Source organism: Tenrec ecaudatus, chromosome 1 (assembly GCF_050624435.1).
Source record: "Tenrec ecaudatus isolate mTenEca1 chromosome 1, mTenEca1.hap1, whole genome shotgun sequence".
Taxonomy (NCBI): Eukaryota; Metazoa; Chordata; class Mammalia; order Afrosoricida; family Tenrecidae; genus Tenrec; species Tenrec ecaudatus.
In genome coordinates, this window is record NC_134530.1 from 26655504 (window position 1) to 26681650 (window position 26147).

The 26147-nt window shown below is 59.3% G+C and overlaps 1 protein-coding gene across 3 annotated transcripts in view; it reads left to right on the forward strand.

Annotated features, from left to right (window-relative positions):
* Nucleotides 1-7140: 7140 nt before the first annotated feature.
* The window catches only part of PRDM16 (PR/SET domain 16), a 379959-nt gene continuing 360952 nt past the window's right edge, over nucleotides 7141-26147 (forward strand). Inside the window, exon 1 of one of the 3 annotated variants that reach the window (XM_075550289.1) lies at nucleotides 7141-7426. In XM_075550289.1, coding sequence (XP_075406404.1) covers nucleotides 7390-7426 — 37 coding nt within the window. In that variant the 5' untranslated portion in view covers nucleotides 7141-7389. The remainder of the gene's footprint in view (nucleotides 7427-26147) is intronic. The other 2 variants (XM_075550278.1, XM_075550299.1) reach the window with 2 other exon arrangements.

Below are 26147 nucleotides of genomic sequence, written 5' to 3' on the forward strand. Positions count from 1 at the left end.
ATGAGTGAACGAGTGGTGCAGGGGGATGATGGACCCATGAGAAGCACTGACAGCCAGGAGACCAGTTCACAGTGGACAGTAGTCGCCAAGCCACTTAGACCAGACAAGAAGAATGGGGCAGACTCCAGGGGAGGGAGCTGCGGCCAACTCTCCTGGTGGCTCAGGGCCAAAAGACACTATTAAGATCCCAGTGGAGGGAGTGGGCTAGGACTGCCTTCTCTGTGGACATGTCCTGTGCTGGGTGGGTGCCAGTGCAGAGCTGAATGCCTGGGTGCTGGGAGAAGATGTGACAGTGGGGTAAAGGGTGAAGGCTCCCTTGCCTTTCACAGTCACCACCCAATGGTGCAGTTTCAATGGTCCTTCACCCGCGGGCAGCCAAGATCCCCTATTGCCTGCCCCAGGGTCCCCACCACCAGGGGATGGATGAGGGCGTTGAGACAGGATGCTGGAGGGACTGAGAGACCCAGAGGGAGTGTGTGCTAGAATCCCTCCATCCCCCTCCACCTTCCTCACCACAGAGCTGAGGCAGGAGGTGGCAGGGAAAGCTGAGCGCCAGAGGAGGGCGGGGCCCATCAAGCTCCGACTTTAGAAGCGCTTGATAGCGGCTCCCTTCGCAGTAAGTTCACCTGCATCATAGGCCCGGACTGCCTCCGGGCTGGAGGCTTCCTTCCCGCTGGACGCGGACTACACACAGGAGGGCTTCCGAGAGTTCAGTAGATCTAAATGGGCCGCTCCTTCACTGGGGGTCCAGAGTACCCACTCTGCAGGCAGTCGCAGGGAGGGACTCTGTAGGGGGCTACTGGTAGGTTTCCTCGCTCTCTGAAGCAGGGTCAGCGATTGGAGAGCCCCGCTTCCCATCTCTCTCTGTCTCTCTGTCTCTCTGTCTCTCTGTCTCTCTCTCTCTATCTCTATCTCTATCTCTCTCTCTCACGCACAGCCGCCCGCAGGAGCCCAGGGCTTCCAGGAGCCAGGGTGGGAGGGTGGGGGTGGGGATCTGCGCCCAGGGCGGGAGCAGGGGGCCTTGCCCCCAGAGGCCGCGCTGGCTGATTTGATCACCTTGGGGTCACTGTGACGACGAGGCAATTTTTCTCCGCCCGAGGCGCTCCTGGGCTCCTGCCCTTTTCTCGCTGGCTGGGAAGCCGCGTCTCCACAGCCGGCCGCTCAATTCGATTCGTGGTTTCGTAGCAAGCAAATGGGAGGGGTGGGCGCGATCGGGACGTGAGGGGAGCGTTCGCTTATGTGCCCACCCAGGCCATCGCCACCCTTCACATGAAAGGAGAAAAGGAAAAAAGGGCCCTTGGGACCTTGGTCCTGCGCTCCCCCCTCCTCCACCTCCGCAGGGGGTCCTAAGGGCGGATCGCACAGCCCCCTCTCCCCCTTCCCAAGCCTCCACCCAGAGCTCCCCACATCCAGTTCCACCACCCGGCTGGCAGCAGATCTCCAAGGCCCCAGCCTAGGGGGACACCTAGGGAGAGCCGCCTCCTCCCAGCACAGCGAAGACTGGGCCCAGGGCGGCTGGCTGGCTGGCTGGCTCCCGCTAGCTCCATCCCTTCCCGCGCCCCCTGTCCTTTGAGGGCGTTTTGAGTAAGGAGGTGACCCGCAAAGCGAACGTAGCTGCCGACATAGCAGAGCTCAAAGGCAGAGAGACAGACTCAAATAGGAGTCGCAGAGCTGGGGACACTCATGGCTCCTCCGGGCCTGCCGGGAAGGGGTTCGGTGTTGGGGGCCGGGGAGCAGGGAAGAGTGGAGGTGGTCCCCGAGCCATCTTGGCCCTTGGCTCGGGGACCAATTTTGAGCCCCAACGAGCAGATGTCGCCACGAAAGGTGCGCGGGGCGCTCGGCCGGTCGCCTGGCGTTTTCCGTTGGTCCCGGATCGCGGCCCAGGCGCGCCGCTGACTCCATTTCCAGACGGGGAGACTGAGGCGGGCGAACTCCAGAGCGCGTCGCCTCCTCTGGGTTACAGCCGCTCGGAACCGCTCTGTGGGGCCAAAGGCAGAAGAGGTTTCCGAACTGCAAGGGGCGGCCGCGGGGGGCGGGGTGGGCCGGGCCGCAGCTCCCCGGCATTGGGAGGAAGGGGCTTTCTTTGCAAACCTGGTGCGCGTCCCGGCTCCTGCCAAGGCCGCGCCCGCCGCCCGCTCGCCGCTCAGATCGCGTGTAGGATCAGTGATCGGCGCCGCGGCCCGGGGCTTCAGCAGCGGGCGTTTGGGAACGCGGAGAGCCAGCTCCCGCCCAGCGGCTGCCAGGTCTCGGCCGCCGAGCCCAGAAAGCGCCGCAGCTCGCCGTTTTCGTTGCTACCAGGGTCAGGCCAATGCTGGGCTCGGGACCGGGAGCCTGAGCCGGCTGCTGTTTCCACGCGGGCGGGCGGCGATTCGCAGCAACCTTAACACGCAGCTCTGAGGGTGCCTTGGGACCCGGCGCTCGGGGAGGACGGGCAGGGAAACGAAGTTGCCCCCGTGGGCGCGGCGGACCGTCCTGTGGGCAGCCGGCGGAAGCAGACCCTGGCTCCGCGGATCCCGGCAAGGCAAGGACTTGGAGAGTGGCGGAGCGAAGCTCGCAAACAGAGCCGTGGGATTCGTTGGCAGATTTTTAAAGAATTGAGCAACGAAAGGGAAAGCGTGGGAAACCGATTCCGTTTACGACTCCCCGCGGTCGGAGCCCGCGCGCCTGTGCCCCAGGCCTTGCTTAGACTCATCAGGCGCGGCTGGGTCCGAGCCACTGGGTCCCAGCTGTCCCTCCCTGTACCTTCTTGGGGAGCTGGGGGGCGAGGGGATGAATGGCCTCTTTAGCCCACGACCTCGTCTTTTCTTTCTTTTTTTTTTTTTTTAAGAAAGAAAAGCCTCTAGTGCATGCCCCAAAGCATTTGGCTGCGCCCCTTGGTGTGTACCCCAGGAGTCTCCCTCGGGAGATTAGGTTGCTCCAGCTGTGGGGCTCCAGGTGCTGCTGGGAGGAGAGGGCTTTCGGAGCCCAGCAGAGAAATTTGTGATCAGCAAGCCCTAGATTTCTCCATCTTTCAAAGAAGTCGGTCCTCCCAGTCCCTGAGAAGGAAGTCAGTTCCCAAACATATGGGGTTGGTTGGAAACTGACTTAAATGGTTTCACATTCCTCAGAAGTCTTGCTTGGGATTCGTTCCCTCCACCCTCTGTGAGATTGGCTCCCCACAGAAGGGAAGGCAAGCCATTAACACTGGGGGCTGCGCTTCGCGAATATCATCTCCCTGCCACACAGCTTCTGAAGATGCTGGACCGGGGAAACCAGTTCTGAGCCCTGCGCTCTCCCTATCTGCCAGATCACAACAAGGCTGAACCTGGGCTTGGAAGAGAGATGAGTGGGGGAAGAAGATGCCAGTTGACCTGTGAGTCTGATGCTGGAGAATCTGACCCTTTTGCGTGGTTGAGAGCTGACTGTAGACTGAACCCAGTGACCATCCACTACCCGACAGGAGCCCCAGCCCCAGCTGGATGCCCGCCTGCCCCGCACCCCCCCAACCAGCTTCCACCGCTGAGCTGGCCAGGTAGCTACCCCTCTTTCCCGCTCCTGTATCAGGAGCCTAATAGATCCTTGTGACCTCTAGCTTCCTGTTGCTCAAATCTCAAGGTATCCAGGACAGTTCCATTTGTTGAGGGTTAGGAAAACCGTGCCCAAGAACACCGCCCCCACTCCCCCCCCCCTAGAATCTGGATGTAGCTTAGTGGCTAGCATGTTAGGGATGGGTGGAGGGTGGAGGTCAGGCCTCCTCCCAGGGAAGCTCATAATAAGCTAAGGGAGATGTGCTTGGATTCTCTTGGGCCACTGGCATTTCTCCAAAAGGATGCTGGAGGATGAGTAAAACTGGATCTAGAATCCAACAGCACCCCATGGAGGCCCCTTGAAGGGCCCAGGCCAAGTTTATGGAGCTGGGAGAGAGGAGCTGGAGGGGAGAGGGTCTAGAACGCAGATCCAGGGGCTCTGTTGCTTAGCTCTGTCTACCAGCTTTGCGTTTCATTGTAGCACATGGTGCACAGCCAGACTCCCCAGATCTCAGGGCCTGGGCAGGTGGCCCGCTGGTTGGCCCATACCCTGCCTTGTACAATGCTCAGACAGCGGTGGGTGCCTACTGGAAAGTGTGGCCCCAAGGCTGCAATCACTGCTCTCCGCAGCTCAACCAGCCTCCCTTGCTCTCATCTTCTCCAGTCCCCTTTTTTGCTTCCCCACACCAGCCTTTTTTTTTTTCCCAGAGGAGTTCATCAGAGCTGGGTTTCACAAACTCCTTCTAGGCCCCAAACACAGCAGCAGTTGGTGGGGAAATCCCTCCCCCCCCCATCCAGTCCAGGGAGACAGTACTCAGCTCTGTATTTGGTTAGCATGGGGTGCATCTAAGAGCCTCTCCTGCCACCCAAGGGAGCCCAGAACTGGTGCACTGGGATGGGGAGTTTCCTCACTCCCTGGTGTTTCATCTCCCAAACCTGGCTTTGACTCATAGCTCTCCAGGGTCCTCAGACTTGGTTTGAAAACTGACATTGAACCTTTTCCCATCAAGAAATGTTACCTCTTCCCTCTCTGGGGTTCCCCTCACCCATCCTGTTTCCTCAAGTCCCAGATGTTTTTGAAGAACCTGGATGCAGAAGGACCGCTGGGCAGGATTCCCCTTTTCTGATGGATTCTCCCTCCCTCTCAGAAGGGCTTCTCCTCAATGCCTGACTGCTCTCAGCTTCTACATCTGACCACGCGGGGGCAGGGCCTGGCCAGGCCAGGACCCAACCTAGCCTGGGCCATGGCCTTGGGGACTGCCTGCCCAGACTCCTCAGTAGACCAGGTGAGGTTCCCCTCTGTGACTGCTCCAAGGCTCCAGTCACACTCAGCAGCTCAGTGGTCTCTCAGGCCTGCCTGAGCCCACACCCCTTTCCCAGTCCCCCTCTCCAGGCAGGCCAGAGCTGCAGAGTCAATTCCAAGGCCCTGGCAGAGAGCAGGTAGAGATAGCACACTGGTCCCTGCTCTGCACACCTGGGTTCCTCTGCCCTGGGGCCTGACAAGGCACTCTGGTGCTAGGGAGCAGGGAGAGGGCCTGAATGACCTCGGACAGCCCCCTGAATGTGACTAGTCCTTTGCAACCTTGGAGCCTGGCCACCCCTAGAGCAGAGGAGTAGGACTGAGTGGGGGTGAGAGGCCCTTGGCAGGTGAGTGCAACACCAACAAATTGTAGCCTTCTCAGGCCTCACACTGAACCTGGTTGTCTGCCCCAGTGGGCAGAGGGAGGGGAGTGACCCAGGCCTATCTAGCCAATGGTCTCAGCCATGTTAGGCTCCCTGGCAGGATGCCTGCCCTTGGAGCAGACCTTGTGTTCCAGGCTCTAGCTACTTCCCTCTGTTGCCAGCTCCCCTTGCAGGGGGCATTTCCCAGGCACCGTGAGCTGCTGAGATCAGTCCCTCTGGGGACCCCTGGAAGCCCCCAGGGGATCCTGGACTCAACCTGCAAAGTAGCATAAGGCTTGGAGAGAGCAGGTAGTGGTGTGAAGGGCCTCAGTGGTACCCTGAGAAAGGGAGCGCAATTGTCCAAGTGCAAATCCAGCTGCTGACCTGGCCACACTCACCTGGAGCAGGACATAGCCCAGACTGCAATACCAGAGAGCCACAGTCCAGCTGAGAGGGCCTACTTCCAGTTCAGCAGGCCCTCACTTGACCAGGCACCCAGCCCTGGGAGCCCAGCTCTGAATCAGCAGGGAGAATCCAATCTGGACTGCCTAGGCAAAAGACCTATTGAGCCCCCCTCTGGTTCCGGCAAGGTTGGCTGGGCACTTAGCTCTGGGTAGCATTAACCCTGGGTCTCTCCCCCCGCCCCTCACCCACACACACCTGGGATGCCTCTCCTCAAGGTTAGCCCTTTGGACACTGTCATTTCCCCTATTTTAATGGAAGGGCATAGAGTTCCCTGTGTAGGTCGCCTTAGAGGAACTAAAGGCTCCCAGTATTTAACAAAGAGGAGGCGTGGTATGCCCAGGAGCTCTGCAGGGGCACAGGGAGACCCCACCACTATGGGTGGGGCCCCTGTCCCAGGCCCAAGCAACCCTAAGCCCTGCTAACCAGGCAGGCCCTCAGGTCAGCCACCCAGCCAAGTAGCTCCTCTGTGAACTTCCAATTCGCTCTTGAACCCAGTCGTATCTTCCACAAGGGTCCCACACTCAGCCACCCAGGCCTGGTGGCAGGCCGCCAGCTCGTCCGGCCGCGGTCCCTGTGCTAGAACCGCTCCTGGGAGTGCCACCTGCTATGCAGCTTTACTGCCCGCAGGACACTTCGACCAGAGGGGATCCAGGTCCCCGGTAGCCCTGCTGCTGTGCTCGCTCCCGCCTCCCAGTACTCACCTGGGGGCCCAGGCGGCAACCAGGCGAGGGTAGAAAGCCAGAACGCGCCGGCCGGCCCCCAGGGCGGAGAGGTGCCCAAGTGCCCTGGGACGCCAGGCCTGGGCGCCTGGTGTTGGGGTGCAGCCGCTCCCTCGGCTGAGCGCGCGGCCCCCAGCGGCACGGCAGGGACGGAGGCTGCGGGTCCGAGTCCCGCACGCGGCCGGGGCAGTGGCGGAGCGCGGAGTTGGAGGCGGCGCCGCTGTTGTTTTTGAGTCGCGAAGCCGAGAGCCGCGGCGGCCGCCGCGGGGTGGGGACAGAGGGGAGGGGCCGGAGGCCCGAGGCTCTGGCCCAAAGAGGGTTTCGGAGGAGCCGGGAAGGGGCGCAGGGCGCGGACCCCTCGGACGGTGTCGGGACAGGGGGAGGGGGCCAAGGGTCGAGCGTGGAAGAAGACCCGGCCGGGGCGACAGTGATTGCAGAGCTCTTTAATTCGTAATAAAATTCAAGAAAATGAAATCATCCAGCCCAGCCCCGAGCTGGGTCTCCTGGAGCTTTCGCCCCCCAATCCAAGGAAGTTGCGTGCCACGCCGCCCGTCGCCACCCGGTCTCTGGCCCGGGCTGAGGCAGGAGCGCCGACGCTGGGACCCGACGCAGGACGGGGTGGGGGGATAGTCACCTCGCCTCCGGGGCCACCTGGGTCCTTTTAAAGTGGCCGGGGTGCGGGCCCGGGCGGGCGCGCGGAGCATGGACTGCTTTCTTAAAGGGCCAGTCCCGCGCGGCGCTGCCGGGGGGCGGGGGCGGGGGCGGGGGGAGCGTAGTGCGGGGAAGACCGCGGAGGCCGCCCAGAGCCCCCCAATCCCGCGCCGAGGCGGCGGCGGCGGCGGCGGCGGCGCGGCGACGACGATGATGATGATGATGAATACATTGCAAAGTTTTTTTGGCCCCGGCGAGGGGTGTCAGATTGAGCTCTCTGTGCGCATGTGCGAAGGTGTCCAAACTGACAATGCTGGGGAGATGAAGATAGTGTGTAGCTGCTTCTGGACTCAAGGAGGAGGAGAGAGATTCCGCGCGCCGACACCATGCGATCCAAGGCGAGGGCCAGGAAGCTAGCCAAAAGTAAGTCGCCCGCGCCGGCCGCGCCGCGCCGCCGGGCCGGGGCACGGGCCGGGGCTCCGGGCTGGGGGCGCGTCGGGGCGCGGCCGCTGTTCGGCCCCCGGCTCGATCGCCTGGCCCAGGCTGCGCCGCCTCCCGCGCTCCGGGACAGCCAGCTCGGCGGCCGCTGGGGCGCCCGGGCCGCGCGCTCCCCGAAGGCGCCGGCCCCCTCCTCGCGACCCCCTCCCCCCGGCAGGCGCCCGAGCCCGGGAACCCGAGCGCGCGGTGGGGGCCGGAGAGGGGGGCGGGGGGAGGGCGGCGAGGGAGCGCAAAGCGAAAGTTAGCGAAAAGTTGACGATGGAGAGCAACTTTTCCTCCTCGCTCGCTCGCTCGCTCGCTCGCTCGCTCGCTGCTCGCTCTCTCTCCGAGTGGCTAGCAGCCCTGGTCGAATCATATTCCGGGCTTTTGAAATAGTGGGCGCTAGAGCACCGCCTTTGGCGGCCGCGGCCGGCGGAAAGGAGGGAGACCCCGAGCCGGGCGGGGCGGAGGAGGGGGCGCGAGCCGGCGCCCCCCGGCTCCCGACGCTGGGCAGGGTGGCCACGCAGGACAGCGGTGGACGTTGGGGAGCAAAATGGAGACTTTGGCCTGCGGGGCAGCTGTGGTCGTTAAGTTCATTCCCAAGTGGTGCCCGCTCGGCGGCGGGCTCTCGGCGGTGGCTCCAGCACCTCGCGCGGCCCGGCCCGGCCCGGCCCGGGCGCCCGTGCCGCCGGCCGAAAGGTCCCTGTCCGGCCGCCTCCAGCTCGCCGCCGCTGTTGCTCTCGGCCCAGCAGGGCCCCTCCGCACCCGCTTGACCGACTCCTCCTCGAGGCTTGGCGGGGACAGAGGCAGTCCCGGCGAGACGGCCTGGTCCCCGGCCTTACTTTCTCTTTCGCTCCGCCTCGGGCCGAGCCCGGGCTCCGCGCGCCTAGCCTGCCGCCAGCCAGGTCCTCGCCGCGGGCCCGGTGCGCCCACCGCCGGACCCCACCGCCACGCCGCCAAACCTCGGGCAGTCGGCGCGCTATCCGCTCAGCAACCGAGGGCGCCGTCGGCTGCGAGTCCCGAAGTCCGGGGGCGGCGGCGGGCAAGCGGGGGCAGCGGTGCTGCGGTTCGGCGAGCGCGGCCCCCGCAGTCCTGGCCGCCGCCCGGCTGCAGCGAAGCGGTGAGCGCTGCGTTGAGCGTATTCATTGCCGCGGGCTCCATCAGCTCCTCGGCCCGGGGCTGCCCGCCCACCCTAGAAGGGGTACCCGGCCCGCTTCCCTGGGGATCCCAGCCGACCACCAGACCACTCAGTTCTCGGATCCTGAGTTCTGGCTGGCCAGTCTTGCAGCAAATGGGGTCGACTGGCCAGTCGGATCCCTCGTGGACGCGAGACTCGCGGCAGTTTCCCCAAGAAGCCATACGATCTTGCTGGGAATCCGACTCCGTCTGCCATGACCGCGGCCCCGCTGCCCGCCAAAGGCCACTCGCTGGCCCGCTGGGGAAAAGCAGCTCCAGGCCGCTGCCGGCCCCCTTGGGTTCCGTAGTGGGCCATCTGGGGCCCCTTGCGTTGGTGCCCTTTTCAGCCGGGCACATCTGTCCCATACTCCGGCCTCTTCCTCCTAAGCGTTCCATGACCTCCAACCCCTCTTGCTGCGAAAAGGGCAAAGGCCAGGAGTTTCTGGGCAGCCGTGTAGGGGCCATGTGTTGTGGGAGCCTGCCTCAGGCGCCTGGAGTGTGCCTTTTGGTTCGCGTGTTCGAATAGGTGTGAGCGTGGTAGGGGAGGGGGTACTTCTCAGAGTCTCTTCTTGGGCTATAGGCCGCCCTGCCAGCCTGCCGGGCTCAACCCCTGACGAAGAAGGGCCCGAAGTTGGAGGCAAGAGTGGAACTCGGCGGCGCTCTCCCAGGGCCTTCGCTGCAAGCGAGAGTTGCCAGCTGGGCTCTTGGGATCTGCCCCGAAAAGGGGAGCCTCCCACATACAGTAGGACATCACTCAGGATACTCAGCTACCTGACTGCTCCTCCCCGCCAGGTGGGGAAGGAAACCCAGGGCTCTGCTCTGGGTCCGGATCCCGTGTTTGTGGATGTCTGGTGGCCTGGCCCGAAGGTGGGAGCAGCAGACTGGACAGCAGCTCAGAGCACAGGTTTGCCTTTCTGCAGTTCTTAGAAAAGTGACCTGTCTGTCCTTCAGCCACAGACTACTGAACCCCCACTTGACCAAGCTCAGAGAACCAGCAGCAACCTGGAATATCCTGCCCCGCTTCTTCCAGGAGAATGTAGCCGCTGGAGCCTGGGCCGAGGAGGCAGGGGACCGTGGCTGCCAGCTCCAAGGATCACTGAAGAATATAATTTCATTGGACAACATTTTAAGCAGATGTGAATGTGTCGCTGGGAGCTGATTCCATTACCTGACTCAGGAGGCTGCAGGCTGGCAACTGCAACTCTCTTAAGGAGCTCCCTGCTTTCCCTCTGCCTTTGGACCCGGGAGGCCAGAGGGTGGGGAGGGAGCTTCTCCACACTTTACGTGACAAGTGAGCCGAAGCTGAGAAAGATGGAGATGTCCTTGCCCTTGGGGCCTGGGCTATGTCTGCAGTGTTGAGGGGGGAGGGGGCGCGGTGACCTTTGGGGTACATAAGGGTAGCCAGTCTGGTGGATGTGACCCTCTGACGCAGGACTTGAGGCAACCACCCATGAGAGTGAATGGGGGGGCTATGATTTCGTTTGTGCTCCCCACCCCTGGAGGATTCAGGCTCTAGGTCCCAGTTCAGGTGGTTGCTCCTGCCTGGTAGTCAGGTCCCTGGCATTTCTGGGTCCAGTGCAGGATCAGGCTTTTCAAGGGCAGAGGCAGCCAATGCCCTGGAAGGGTAGGGTGAGGTTGGGGTGGGGTTGTGTTTTTTGCTGGCCAGAGTCATTGTCCTCTAACCGGCACCTGTGGACAAGGAACAGGGGGAGGACAGTTCCCGGCCAGGGTCCCTTTACTGTGGGGGCAGTGCTGGCCAGTGGGGCCCTCTGGACTCACATTGAAAACCTAAATGCCTAACAAAAGCTTGCACTTCTGCTGTGGTGGAGAGCCAGGTGGGCAGGTTCCTGGGTCATCTTATTCAGCTGGAGTCAACAGCACAGCTGGTGGGGACATAACCCTGGGAGTGCTGCCTTCAGCCCAGAACCTCATATGACATCCCATGGAAGTGATACACTTTCTGGTGCCCAAGACCAGGGCACTCCCCCCTAACACCCTGGTGTCTAGCTTCTGGGGGCTGCTGTTCTTGCAGGAGGTACTGCTATCTTGAGAGTGTTTAGAATGGCATGTGTGTAGATAGGGGGTGGGGAGGGTGAGCGGAGCAAGCTCCTTGCAAAACCTGCCAGGCTCCAGGTCTGTTAGCCCTGCGCTTGGCCCAGGGAGCAAAGCAGTCCCCCTGCACCCTTACCCTGCAGAGTGGGAGTGGGGCCGCTGTTTCCCCTCTGGCCAATGGGTAGGGCAATAGTGCCAGGAAAGGTCTGGCAAGAGGTGGAAGCCTCACCCGCTTCGGGCGAAAACGCAGAGCCCAGACCCAGGGGCTGGCTCAGGCTTGGCAGCCAGCGGTGCATTTTCTGCCCACAGGCTGGGCATGGGCACTGGGCGCAAAGGTGCGGGTGGGGGGTGGGGAGGTTGCTGCGGAGGGTCCGAAAGGGACGAGATCAATGCGCCCCAAGGTTCCTTTCAGTGGCGACCTTTGGGCAGGCTCTCTGGGGACAGACGTGGCTGAGACCTCAGGTTCCCCACCAGCGAGGGCCAGGCCTCCTCTTTTCCGTTTGGCCGCTGAGAGGAGCAGGTGCGGATGGGGGTGGGGTTCCGCGGCTGAGGTTCCTGTGTCCCTGCCTGAAGGTGTGCAGCCCAGGGGTCTTCCCCCTTTCTGTTGGCACCTGTGTAGAGCCAGTCGTCCAGGGCTCCCCCCACAGGCTCCCTGGGGGAGGCACTGCCTCGGAGGTGGCTACTGCTTAGGCTTTATGGGGTGATTAGCCCCCTGTTTTGTTCAATTAAGAGGCAATTAGGGATCCTTGGGGGGCTGAGTCTAGTAATTAAGGTGATGTATAATTAGAGTTTCAACAAAAATTATCCAGGATTAAAAATCTTTTGAATAATTTCGTTGAAAATTTTCAAATAGCGTTAAATACAATTGATAGGGGCTTGAATCAAGCGTGCGTGCGGGTTGGAATCCTAGGCGCTGCCCCGCATGTAACAAGCGCAAGAAATCTAAGGATTTCCCGTGCTTGGAGAAAGTTCCCCAGGCTACCAGAGTCCCGTTGGGCCTCCCCACTGGGCAGCTGGCGGCCCTGGAGCTCCACACGGAGGCGCAGCCTCTGCTGGAGACGGCGCGGGCCTGGGAACACCAGCCTGCCTCTAGGATCGTGGCCGCTCCTGACGCTCCAAGATGGGGCCAAGGATCGCGCATCCCGGGCTGCGACCGCGTCTACACAGCGCAGCTGGTCTTTGCAGCGGCTGGGTCCAGGTGCTCTGGACCCGAGGCCAGCCTCCAGCTGCGTGTAACCTCCCCTTTCAAGGTCGGTCAGGCTCCAGGGGTCCCTGCTTCACTTCTCTGGCGGAGAAGCCCAGAAGCAAGAACTCTGCGCCCAGAACCCCCCACACACTCCTAGGAGTCCCTAGTTCCGCCCTTGCTCAATCCCTTAGCTGATCTGGACCTGAGGCTAATTGGAAGTCTTGGAGGGAAGGGGAACATTGCAGGGAAACCCAGGTGGAAGGTGGAGGTCCGGCATTCTAGGGGCAGGGTCCTGAGACTCAGTTTCCAGGAGATGGTGCTTGGAGCCCTTAGTGTTCACACTCCCCACCCCACTCACCGGAGTCTACACCTTGGCCAGGATCTGCCAGAGGCCCCACAGCCTTCTGGGAGCCTGTCAGAATTCCCCACCGCTGCTCTTGGTCCACTGAGCCTTTCCAGGAGATCTTAGCAGACATAACCTCACTTCCCCTTCCTTGCCTCTGGGAAGGATGGTGTGTGGAAAGTCACTGACATTTTAAAGGTAAGAAACCCTGGGGCACAGATAGGCCAAGTAACTTATTCTCGGTCACACAGCAAGTTAATGGTGAAACCAAACGGCAGTTAGATCAAGACCTCTAAGGGTTCTTACACAGCCCAGTGAACCAGCCCCAGGCACAGCAGGCTACAGCGAATTATTCCATAGGACTTCAAAAACAAACGTGTCTGAATTTCAGCAGTTTCTCAAGGCCAACGCTTTTGAAAAACAACGAAGACATCAATGTACTCATTTGGTGAAGGCAGTTGATTAACTCTGCCTGAGCCTCCTTCAGATAGGAGGACTTGGGAGGCCAATTCTGACTCTGCCCAGCTCCTAGCCCTGGATTGGAGTCCTGGTCCTTTACCTCCTGCCCCTGCCTGTGGGTGTCCTCTCCAAGGGCACAGGGCGGGGAGCAAAGGGACAGTGTTAGCCAGCCATCCTTGTCTGTAACCCCCACCCCTGCCCTTTTGCCTCTAGGAAATGCAGGCCCTGCAGCCTAGCCTGGGGCACGGATGTTCTGCCTGATCCTCTTCCTAAATCTGGAGGCTAATCACCAAAGTGCGACCCCCCCCCAACCCACCCAAAGGCAGAGGGATGCTGCTGTTGCTGTTGCCCGGGAGGAGGGAGCTGGCGCGGTGGTCAATTGGTCGGGGTTAGTGGGCTCGGCAGGTCCAGGCACCTTACAGGCCCAGGCCAGAGCTGCAGTGGTCACTGGGTGGGAAGCAGCTAGCACTGTGGTCCCCAGGGTGACTGATGGATGGCCTCGTCCTGCTTGGAGTGCAAGAAGCTTCTTGGAGGTTTTGGCCGTTACATCTTCTCCGATCTGGAGGTGCCTGGGCTGCAATGTCTGGCCAGCCTCTCCTGAGAGTCTTCGGAACAATGCCTGGCGCTGCCAGAGGGCCGGCCGGCCGCTCTAGATACATACTTGTTTAATAGTTAACATTCTGTGGAAAAAAGGAGGGCAGTGGGAATTGGGTGGGGGCTTTGCTTATTTTATATCCACTATAACTATTTCTGTCCATGAAAATTGGCTTAATTATATCAATGGAATGTTTCTTTTTCAATTCTGTATGCAATTAGTCCATCTTGCCGGCTGCAATTTATTTTAATAAAAAAATAAACCAGCAGTGTGTTCAGTTCCTCGTCCCCCGGGGACAAATGCGATTGGTGTGTTTAATTTCATTAACTACAATGCGGCCTACTGGAAAAATGTATAAAATCCGCTTTATACAGCTTAAACACTGGCATTTGAAACAAATCATTATTGCATTAGCTGTCACACTGGTAATTCTAGAATCTCAGGAAAAAAATATATTATGGCTGTTTTTATAACCCTTTGCAAATGCACTGTTAAAATAATTTATAATCATTTTAAAACCCGGCTCGGTCCTGGTGAATATTTTATCTCCTCTAAATAGGGTTCTGCATTCTCCCATGTTCATTGATGTCCGGATCCAGGGTGCTCGGCTCAGCCCCGGAACAAGCGAGTTCTGCACAGAGAAGTCAGTGGGATCTGCCCGTCAGCTGAGCTGGCGTGCATGGGCTGGCTTTGCCGCCTTGGACTGGGCCACATTTGGGGCATGAGATGGTCAGTGTACCCGGTCTGAAACCTACCCCGGGGCCAACAGGAACCCCCTGGACCCTGAGCCTGGACCCAGCTCTCTGCCCCCTCTCCTTCCCTCCTGCTGTTGTCAGGTGGGAGGAAAGGCACCCTTGAATGAAACAGGACTTTGCAGGTGTCAGGGGAGCAAAACCCGGCCACACGTGGTTTCCACTCTGCAACTTGGGCACCAGACGGAGCAGCCCCGGCTTTTCATCTCTGCCTCAGCTGCTAGCTAGGGAGTATGAGGGGGCTCCTGGTGACAGGGCTTTCTAGCCTGTCCTTGAGGAAGGCTCTGAATTAACCCGTCAGAGAACAGCAGGCATGTACTGCTGCTCCTGGTGCGGGCTATCTGCTTCCAAGAGTTGCCTGCTCTCTGGCTCTGCGGCTGGGTCAGGTGCTGTTGTATGGGGCTACTCCCCCCAGAGCCCCCTTCTGCGCAGTGTCCTGGTGGAGGTCGGGGGTGGGGTGGGGCTCAGAACCTGCTGGGAACTGGAGTGAGGAGGCCTTTGTGCCAACCTGTATCTCAGCGTCACTGGGTGGTTCCCCAGGGAGGGGTGGTAGGGGAAAGAGAGGGCTGTCCGAAAGTTTGTTTTTCCGGATTTGGAGATGTGCTTTGAGGAATTCTGGCTTGTGATGGCTGTGGGTTTGTGGAGGGCCTGCTGGCTCTGCCCCGGTCACCAGGGAGGGGCTCAGAGACATGCCTGGGTGGGACTGGGATGGAGGGATGGGCTTGGCTCGGGGGCCACTCAAGGAAGAGGCCAGGGACAAGGCCTTCATGCCAAGGGTTCCCAGGTCTTCCCAGGAGTATCGTAGGTAATTCCCAGGAATGCACAGGGTGCTTCTGACCACGCTAAAAAATATCTATCCCTGCTCCCCTTGGTGGATTGAAGGTCTTTGATCCTCTTTGGGCACTGAATTTACATTTTATAATAAGTCTAAATGCCTCTGGGGGGCTCTGAGGAGGTCCCCGGAAACACTCACTGAGCCACTAGAGTCGGAACCCTGCTGCCATGCCCTTCAGGGGTGCTGGGGGCTGGGCATGGAGAGCTAGGGATGCTGGGCTGGGGCTGAGCCAGGCCTCTCAGATGCCAGGCTCTGTGGACCAGCCCCCTGCTGCGTTGCCCTCTGCACACCAGGGTGGGGGCACTGGGCTGGTGGATTATTTTCCATGCCTTCTGATTTCAAGCTGAGAAATGAGGGACGCCGTCTACTTTCTTGCTTTAGAAAGAATAACAGTCGAACGCGGAGCCGACACGCTGGGTCCTGGCCATCAGACTTCAAGGTCTTATGTTGGGGGATTGGTGACATCAGACCCCATAGGTTGGACATCCCACAGGCACAGAACCCATGTTGGCCGTTCCGCCTCCTGAAGCCACAGGCAGCCCCTGGAGGCTGCAGGTGAGACGATACTTCAGGTCTTTACACATCAGGCTTGCATTCTTCCTGCCGCCTCCCCAGGCCAGGGGGTGAGGAGTCGATGAAAGGTTCTAGAAGGATCCGGCACAGTTGGGGTGCTTATTCCTGCGAGGTGTGGGTCCCAGCGCTGGCCTGGAATGGGCTAGTGTCCGGTCACAATCAGACAGGGTGTCAGGGCCTCACTTTATGTCCTTGGGCTGTTTGGAAAACAGCTTCACTGGTCTTCAGTCTCTCACCTTCTGCGTGCAGGGCTTGTCAGCGGAGAAGGGCTGTGGCGAGTGTGTCTGGACAGGCCCAGGTGTCAACGGGCACTCACTCTGTGGCCCTGCTGGAGGTCAACCCCCCACTGCGTCGTACAGCTGCATGCCCCCACCCACCCCTCAGGCTTCCCCTTCACCACAGAGAGGATCTTGATCCTGGCCGCACAGCCTCATCATGCAAAGAAACACACCCACCACCCCACGGGGATTCACTCACCATTGTATTCTCACGCCAGAACATGCAGACACCCAGTGCGAAGGCCAGGGCCTCCCAGGTCAAGTCCACAGGTCAGTGCCTCCCGTTTCCACCCCCACTGTCCATGGCCACCCTGGACATGCTCCCTCTAGGGCTTCCCCAGCTGTTGGCACCTGCCAGCTCCTCCTGCCAGCTCTGGCCCCTCTCATGCATGCTCTATCCTCCACGGGCCCCCGTGCGCAGGGTTCCGACACCTGAAGAGACTCGATCGTCATGCCGGGCTGCCCAGGCTGCCCAGGCTGTTCTGTCACGTGGAGCGGGCGCCCACAGCCTCTCTGCAGACACACAGGCCAGGGGTCCTTGCAGAGGCCAGGGCCTCTGTGGCCACGAGGCGCAGCTCAGGGAGAGACAGACCCTGCCCATACTTGCTTGACCCTTGGCTTGGGGTGGGGGCTGGGAGAGGCTAAGTGGTCCCTTTCAACTTGAAATGACTGAAGGGAGAAGGGAGGAGGAAGGGGTATTGGAGAAGGGTCTCACGGGGGTGAGCTTGCTTTCTCCTCTCTCCTTGTCTCTCCTCATCTCTGTCACTGCTGTTCTGTCTCTCTCTCTCTCTGACTTTTTCTTTCTGTCTCTGTATCCGTCTCTCTGGCTCTGCCTTGCCCTGGCTTTCTCCCTCCCATTGGCTCTGTCTGTGCCTCTGCCTTGCTCTGAAATGTGTTTGTTCTCTTCCTATCTTACGTCTGTCTGTCTCTGTCTCTCTCTTTTGCTCTTTGTCTTTCTATCTTTAAGTCTGTCTCTCTGCCTCTCTCTCACTTGTCTGTCTCTCTCTGTCTCCGTCTCCTCTCTCCCGGAGCCTTTCCTGGGCTGGTTCACAGCTACAGCTCTCCAACCCTTTGGCAGGAGCAGGTTGGCTGAGTGATGAATGGGCCCTGAATTTGATCAGAACCTATTCCTGTGGCACATTTAATCCCGTCTCTATATTCCGAAGCCAACAGTAGTCGATTTTACACCGAAATATGGATTTACATAATAGACTCGATGTGCTGCTCCTGGCAGGGTCTTCCCGGGAGAGGGCAGGCATTTGAGAAGGCGTCACATTTGTACCTGCCCAGTGGGCTGTAACAGCCTCTTCTGAGAAGCCGGATCCATCGGTCCATAAAGCACTTAAACAAAGGCTGGAAATGACGCTTACCAGAGAAGCCCGAGGGCTGGTCTCCGGAAAGCCGCGGTGGGTCCTGGGTGGATTGGAATGGCATGGCAGTCAGGGAAGGCAGGTGTCTGTCCAGCTTTTCTGCCCTGTGGCCTCCTACCCTGGGTAAGAGGTTCAGTCATTCCTGGTCCCTGCCTGCCTTCGGATGATGCGCTCAAGTTAAGGACTGGTGTGAAACCATCTCTAAGGAGCTAATGCTCCCGCCACACAGGGTCTTGGCTCCCTCTGTCCTGGGAAGGCGACTAGATGAAGTGTCTTGGTGAAGTGCCAAGGGACAGCTGTGTGCTGAGCTGACAGCTCAGGTACCCACATTCAGCAGGGGCTACTGGCCACCCCTCGCCTGGCCTACTCCCTTGGGTGGAATTACAGGGGCATCCAGGGCAGCACTTAGGGGGTGCTTGCATGGAGGAAGAAGGTTCCTGGGGCTCCCCTGGGAGGCAGCAGCTGGCCGTTTGGAGACTGCCTCTTGACTTGGTCAGAACACTGCCACTTGCAGCCGCCGCACCTAATGGAACAGGTCTACCTGGCTGGGCCACCTCCCGGAGCTGCTTCTCTGGGGAATCTTTGCCTGTGCTGGCAAATACCTCCGAGGCTCTTATTCCTGGAAAAGCCAGTATTCTTGAACTCCTCGAGAGAACTGGGGAGTCGTTTTCTCGGCCAGAACTGGCACTGCTCATGGGAGAAAGGGCCCCTCCCATCACCCCTTTGTCTGATCCCCATGCTGACGCGGGTGTGAGCATGCATACATGAACACCTGTGTGGAGCTTCAACCAGTCTGCCCTTCACACCCTTGTGGCCGGCACAGCCCTGGAGCATGTGCATGTGTGTGCACACCCCCATGTACAGCACCCCTCCGTGCCCCAGCAACCCCCCGCCCCCACACACAAACAAAGTGGTGTGAGAAGCTGTAGACCCAGCCCCAGGGCCTGGCTGTAGCTGGTTGTTCTCAGAGAGGTGAGGAGCAGTTTGGAGGTGCTTGCCAGTGCTTGGGGCCACTCCACTGTGTGTCTCCAGCCCCATGAAGAAGCATAGAGGAGAGGGGCTGTGTAGATAATCCCAGGGCCCCGGGGCTTGCACTTAGAAAAATTAGGCCCTCTTGAAAAATTACAGAATTATCCCTCCAGTGTCAGGTTCCCAGATAACGATGTGTCTGTGTGTGAAAATATTAAATTGCAATAACATGCCTAGCAAGTACCTCTCTGAATAGGGTATTCAGTTCCCAGCCCGGCTGCACATGCAGCCAGTGACTGACAGAGTACAAATGGTGTCGTAAAACATCGGGGCCTTACAGCCGGACCCCATCTTTTTTATCCTTCCCTGTCTCCCGGGCCCAGCCAGTCAGCCAGCCAGCCAGCCAGCCTTTCCTTTAATGAAATTGCCCAGCACTGTGGCTACTTATTTATTTCACACATTAGCAGGAGGGAAAGCTTCCAGAGATGGATGGATCAATGTTTCCTGGAAGTGATTTGACATGACGTTCGGAAATAAGGCTGATCAGCAGGCCGGCCTTGGTGTTTGTGAGTTAGTAGCCTCGCTTTCTGAAGGGGAGATGAGGGTTCAATTCCCAGCCAGTGTGCCTTCCATGCAGCCCCCCCCCCCCAATCGGTTCACAGAGACATGCGCATTAAGACTATGATGCAGAACAGGTGGCACCAGAGTTTCCCGAGTACGATAAGCTGGGAGACCTCCTTTTGGAAGTCAACCAACGAGAACCCAGGGGTCATCCCAGTCTGGTAGGGAACCCTGCGTGGGGCTGGTGCGTTCTGTTGGACGCTGGGTCACCGAGGTGGTAGCTAGCCACCACACTGACCCAGTCTGCAGGGTGGTGTCCTCAGACCTTCCAAAGTTCCCCTGCTCCACTCTGCTCATAGCCTGCCTTAGGCCTGTTCTTGATGGGTCTTGCCTCCCAGAGCTCGAGGGCAGACAGGCTCAGCCAGGTCGGCTCCCTGTCTCTGGACAGAATCAACAAACCGAAAGGATGGAAGTTGATGTTTCCACTTTCCAAAAAGCCCTCAGAGGTACCACGTTCCCGAAAAAGGGCTCCCGCCGGACATGGCAGCCCCATCTCCCCGCCGATGTCAATATTGTCTATGCTCTGGGGTGCCCGCGTGTGCGCCAAGTGTGGCTGGGAGCAGTGCGCCGGAGTGGAGGTGGGGGTGGGGGGTGGGTGGCACAGAGAGAGTTTGGGTGGGTGCATGTTTAGTCAAGTGTCCTTATGCACAAAGATCTAAACAAAAAAAAAGTAGAAAGTGAGTGAGAGAGAGAGAGAGAGAGAGAGATCTGAAATTCTGGGGACCGATAGCTGGGGCCACCTGGGGCTCTCACGTTTCATGGCTGGGATTCTGGCCTGAGAAGCAAAGGGGCCCCGAGTCTTAACTTTCCCTCCATCGAGGTGTTAATCTTACCTTCCGAAGGTTAGATCAAGCTGCTAAAAGCTGCTGTTGGCGATCAGATCTCATCTGCTAATGACGGTGGAGGGCTCGGGTTCGAGGCCCCTCTTGGCTGCCCCACTGGGGACTGCTCTGCTGGCAGTCTGGACAAGGGCTTATTCTTTGCCTGGGGTACAGTCTCCCTTGATGGGGGTTTTAAGTTGCCTCTGGACAGACGACCCTCGTTCAAAGGGGTGCAGGAGGAGGCTGGAGGCCACCGAGTGTGGGAAGGCCAAGGCGGCCCCTGGGTTCCGTCCATTCCCACAGAGAGTAGGAACACAGCACGCACAAGGTGGGTGGAAAGGGGACTCGAGGGACTGCCCCGTGTCGTTGGTGCCCTTGCTTTGCCTACAGGGTGGGTTCGAAGCCACCCTGGGTCGGGGAGGAAGGACCCTGTGTCAGAAGGGAGCCTGGGTGGGATTGACAGACCATCTGGATGCTCTGGGCCAGGCTGGGCCTTCTGGGCCTTCCGGCACTGGCAGGGTGGCTGCTTCTCCCCAGGGGTTGGGGGTGGCATCTGTAGCTGGACGTGGTGCAGACTAGCCACCGGAGCAGAGGACACAGGTGGGACCACTGCAGGGGACCTGGAGACCAGACAATCCCCTGCTGTGCCAGAATGACCGTACACCCCCAGGCCCTGGCACAGAACTCAGGGAAGTCAATCTAACTGTACCTCCATGCCTATCTCCGAGGCTGGTCCTTAGGGCCTTGGGGTCCACAGGCAGGCTTGGAGATGAGGAAGCCAAGCAAAGACCCAGACTGGGGCTGGGGCAGGGGCACGGGCATCATCCCGGGTACATTGTGCACCCCACACCTGCCGTGTCCCTGGCACCTTGCTAGGGAGCTACCTGGCCTCAGAGAGTGCTGCTGGTCAGCCCAGATTCAAGAAGGGACAGGCTACTCCATGCAGTCCCCACTACCTTGTGCTCCTGAGCCACCCAGGATGGAGCCCAGCTCTGCTTTACTGGCCATTGTGTGTTCCTGGAGGTGAAGGCCATTAGCAGCTAGTTCAGGTTTCATTGCCATCCCTCGGTTCTGCGTTCCCCTGGCTGGAGCAGGTTGTGCGCGTTCGTGAGTGTGTGTGTGTGTGTGTGTGTGTGTGTGTGTGTGTAGATCCAGCAGTGTCTGGAGACCACGGCATGGGACCTGCAGAGGAGAAAACCATAAAGCTAAACTCACTGCCGCTGAGTCAATACCGACTCACAGAGGTCAGGGTAGAACTGCCCCTCTGGGTTTCTGACACTGTAACTCATGATTGGAGTGGAATATCCCGTCTTTCTCTGGCCGAGTGACTGGTGGTTTCAAACTTGGGATCTTGTGGATCTCAGCCCAATGCACAACCGCTACTCCACCAGTTTGTCCCAAATAAGGCCGGGCATGAGGTATGTGCTAGTGAGTCCGAAACACACGTGGCAGCTTTCTTTGCAGGCGTACGTTAGGGAACTGCCATCTTGGCTTGGGATATGCTTGAAGCAGTGGCCTGTCCTCAGGGTAGACTTGGGCAACCGGAATGTTCTCTGGACTCTGACAGCTTTCTGAATTGGACTCTGGGCAACCTCATCAAGTTCTGATGACCAGAAGAGCCTCGGGAAAACTCTCCAGTCCTCGCTGGAGAGAACTTGGCTTTTGGAGTCCTCTGGCAAGTGTAGCACAGGACACCTGCCCTGGGACAGTCGTGGGCTTTGCCTCCCCTGAAGCGGAAGGAGAGGGTCCTGAGCCCAGACTTGCCTTTGGGGTCTCTGCCTTTGGTGGCTGCTATTCTGGGCACTTTCCGGGTGCTCTCCGTCAGAGTGGCAGGCCCCAGAGCTGACGGGGCTGTTCTCCTCACTCCACACCAATCCAGCTGGCACTCTAGCTTCTGAGGCTGCCTGACGTCATCGAGGGGACATGCTTTGGGCTTGCTTGTCTATAGGACAGTGGACCTAAAGTGTAACCACAGTATGCACACACACGCACACAGATGCACCCACAATTGCAGTGCCAACATCCACATGCTCTGATGTGCTCATGAGTACACATGTGCTCGCAGTACATGCATGTACATACACGCACACAACACACATTCACACAATACCCATATGCACACACAGCATATGTGTACATAGAGGCCCAGAAAATATGCAGACATGACCACGTGAACCTGACTCTGGTTATAGTCTTGGTTTCTTTGAGTGACGTGTATGGGCATCAGTGAGAGGGACCATTGGGATGAGCGAGCAGGCTTCTGGTTCAGCGTGATGTCACTCATCCCCACTCTCCCACCAAAAGGTGTATGGAAGGAGCCTGAGGAGGTGGCTACAGCTGAGTCCAGTGCTAGTCCTAGGGCTCCTTGCAGGGCAAGGCTTGTGGCATTTACCATGTGGGCAGTCCACCTTTCTATTATTCAATGGTGAACCTGGGGTGCATGGGCCCCCCCCCCTCTAGTGAAACAAGCTACGTCTCCCAAAACGCAGCAGGACAGACCCAAGTCCTCTGATCCAGTGTCCCACAGACACAGGAGAAGGGCCGGGCCTGCCTCTGGCCCTTTGAAAGGGTCATTCAATCTGAAGGAGAGGGCCCAGTTAAGCGATTCAGCAGCGGGCCAGACAGAATCAGGAGTGCTCAGTGGTGGGAGAACGCTGGGCTCTGGCAGGACGCCCTTTGTGGGATTATCTGCACCCCCCTGGGAAGTGTGGAATGTCTGGGGGGTGAGGGGCCACGCAATATAGAGCTCACGCAGGCTGCTGATAAAACAGGCGGTTTTCTGGGCCTCCTTGCCACCGAAATCCGAGGTGCGGTCCCTGAGTGAGGCCACTGGCCTGGACATTTGAGCCAGCAGGGCGGGGGCCAGTTTGCACTTGCTCATGCGAACTTGATTCGAGTCCACATCTGCTGGGCTGATACCTGGGGCCATTGCCCACTTGAAAAAAAAAGCAGGGAAGAAAAGATGTTCAGGGAAACCAGTCAGCGTCCTGCCTCCCTCCCAGATCCAGCACGCCAGGTGTCCATCCAGCCGACTCTCGGCGCTGGGCTGGTGGACAGATGGATGTTATAACTGTAAAGGCTGGTGACACTAAACATCAAAAAGCCTAGATTTCATGTTTCTGGGCTGCTTTAGGCTTACAGAAGGACCGTGCAGACGGTATAGGTGCTCCCATCTGCTCTCCACCCTACGCGATGAACCTCGGGTGCGGCGGGCGGGTCTGTTTGTTACAGCGGGTGGGATGATACTGCTACGTTCCGATGAACCAGAGGCCACCCTGTGCATTAGGGCTTGCTCTCTGCTGTGTAAGCCAGTGGGTTTTGACAAATGCTTGTCATGCCGCCCCCCCCATGAGAGTCACTGCCCCACACATGCCCTGGGGTCTGTGACTCTCCTTTCTTCTTCCCCGCCACCACTGGCACCCCTTGGCTCTTTCACTGGCTGAAGCACTTGGCCGTTCCCCCAAAGGTCGATGCCGTGACCCCACCAGCTTCTCCACGGGAGCAAGGTGTAACCATCTGTTTCGGGAAAGATTGACCGTCCCGGAACTCCCAGGGGTGGGTCTGCCCATCAGGTTGAGAGGAGGCAGCATTTACTGGACGGTGTCTTCGCCGGAATGGTCTGGAGCCGGGACCGCGTGGCCGAGGTTTTTTCCACACCGGCTTCCTCCACTTGGCAATGTGCACCGAAGCCTTCTCCCTATCTCTCCAGGGGCTTGTGGCAAATTGCTTTCTATCGACGAATGGCCCTCGCTGGTGTGGCTGTGGCCCCAGTGGATCAGTTCACGCACCTGTGGAGGGCTAGCTCGCTCCCTCCTGATTGGGGGTGGTTGTGGAGCAAGCTGCCATCAACATCCAGGGTGGGGCTGGTAGCATTTTCATGCACATTTTGAAGCCTGCATGGAGAGTCCTGCTGGTCTGGGAGAGGTGGTCCTGGGGGGTTGCAGATCTCAGACTCCCTGCTGTGGGGGCCGCTCCAGCTCTGAAGGTGTGGAGGTGTGCTGCCAGGAACGATATGGTTTCGGCCATTCACTCCTGCCCCCTCTCTGTCCTGGAGTTGTACTCATCGTTGTTGGGAGATGAACGGACACAGCTAATTGCTCCCCCACCCCCCACCCACTGCCCTCTAGGGACTGCCTCCTGGGACCCATTCTTGGCCATCTAGCATGTGCTTGGCCCAAACCCCACACAGGTGGGCTTGCAGCCTGAGAGAGCAAAGGGCATCCCTGAGGCCAAGGCAGCTGTGGTGGGAGTTTCCGGGTGGGGGGAATGTGTCTGGGACTGTAGCTCTGGGGGCCTCCATCGCTGTATCTTGCTCTCTGACTTGGATGGGAGTTGGGCCCAGAAGGCTGGTGCATTTGGCACCGCTTAGAGCCTTGACAAACTGCCCTGGGAAGGAGGGAAGGAGGGAGCTGGCCCAGGAAGGGAAAGGGGTCTTCGTAGAGAAGAGGGGCTGTGTCCACATGGAGGGAGGGTTGGCAGTGGTCTGCCCAGGCTCTGACTTCTGGCCGACCCGGATCGGGGCATCCGGATGAGTGGTGGGACTGGCCCTTCCTTGCCTCTGTGAGCCCAGTGTCTGTCTCATCTGAGGGTGGGGACATCGGGCATGTGTACTGTCCTTGGGGACTCCATGTCCCTCTAGGTGTTGACACCTGGTGTGGGCACTTTTTCTTATGGATTGGCAGCCACTCTATGGCAGGGGATAGAGGGCAGGGAGTCCAAGGTAGAGTGTCCAGGGAAGGATGACCAGGGCAGGGCATCTACGATAGGCCACCCACCCCAGTGTGTCCACAGTAGGATGCCCAGAGTGTCCGCAATAGTGTCCACCAACGAGTGTCCATGACAGGGTGCCCCCTGCAGGACTTCCACCACGGTAGGCAGGCTTGCTGCAGGACACTAGTGCAGCCCAATGTCTCAGGCCCCGCCATGCACCCGCCTCAGAACAGGAGCTGCAGGAGGGAACGCGGCGGCCTGGCTGGTGGGCCACTGGCTTCTCTGTGCCGTCTTTTATGAGACCCCCGAGCCCCTTGTCAGGATGGGGTGGTGCTAAGAGGTGCCTGGGAAATGGGGAGGAGGGAAACGTGCTAGAGGCTCTGCTCAAGGAGGCTCTCCCAGCTGGGGTGCAGCTGCCTGGCTAGTGGGGTCACCCAGTGCCTAACCTCTAGGCCTGGAGGTGCAGCTGAGGCCTCTCTCCCTCTGGACTTCCTGTTGAGTGGTGCAGGGAACCACTCTGACCTTCCCGGGTCAGGGATGAGGGGTCAAGGAGACTTCCAGGGCCACATCCCAAGAGATGTCTTCTCACACCTTTGTAGCCCTCAGCCCCTGCACAGAAAAACTCCAGAGGAAATAACTTGGGGCCTCAAACACCCCCACCAGTCCCTAGCCCCTCTCGTTCAGCCTCGTTGCCATCTGGCCCTGCCTGGTGCTGTTAGCAGCCATGGTGCCAAGGAGGAACTTGGCGGCTGACTTCTGAGAGCCAGGGTAGTGCTGTTTGAGAGCAACGCCTCTGGGGTGCCAGGTCACCCCGACTGGGACACTGCCGAGCCCCTGGTTCCACAGCAGGGTGGCCGGCCAGACCTTCCATGGGGCCCCCAGGCCCCCGGCCCCCAGGCCCAGTGACAGCTGCCTTACCCTGCAGTGAATTTACAAAACCCATCTGTGTGGAAGATTGTCGGAGGGGATGGAGTCTGGGCTCAATCTGTGGGCTTTGCCCCATTTTTGGTTTTTCTCCCTAAATGGACTATGTTGTTAATTAGGCAAACGTTCTGCAGAAAACGCTCTCACCTTGAGCTTTCTGTGAGAAAGGAGGTCACGAGGTCACGAGGGGAGTTGGGGTAGTAGGGGGACACCACAGCAGAGGAGAAGGGAAGGAAAGAGAAGGGGGGGTAGCGAGGCTTCAGAGAACCCAGGCGAACACTGGGGAGTGAAACAGCAGGAACTCTGTGCCCTTGGGGCTGCCCTTTCCAGCCGTCTTGTCTTCTTGGAAGTCTTCGGAGGGGAAAAGGGCCGAAGGTGAGACTCTTTTCTGTGAAAGGCGAGGGCTCTTGAACTTTAGGTGCGCCTGACCAAGCCTGATGACGATAGTGACAAGGACGATGAGGCAAGCTCTGGGATCTGAGGGCGGGAAGAGAGAGGGAAGTTCTTGTCTACAGAAGGAGAGGGCTTCCGCAGATGCGAGTTTCCAGGGCCTTTCCAAGTCCGGAGCCGGAGAACCCCCGGGGGCTAGCTAGTGGGCTCAGGGCCTCAGAGCCCCTGTGGGGGAACTACAGTTCCCAGCAGGGTCGGTCCCAGGTGCCCCCCTCCTTGCCCTTTGCAGGAGACCCAACCCCAAATGAGGAAACGGGACATTTCTTGGGTTTGAGGCCAGGCCGAATTTTCTGACCCCAGGAAGAGATGGAGGCTGAGTCTGATTTCTTGGCTGGCAACCAAAAGGCAGCTGCAGAACTGCCCCCACCGACTCATGTTGCCTCGGACATCAAGCCTCTATAGTCTCTAGACCATCAGCCCCCACCCTCCCCCCACCCAGGCAGAGAGTCCTCAGCCCCCCAGCCTGGCATCGCTTCGACAGCAAGAACATTTCCCAACAGCATGTGCCACGCGGACGCCCATTTTCATGGCGTCTTTTGTGTTTTTAAATTTG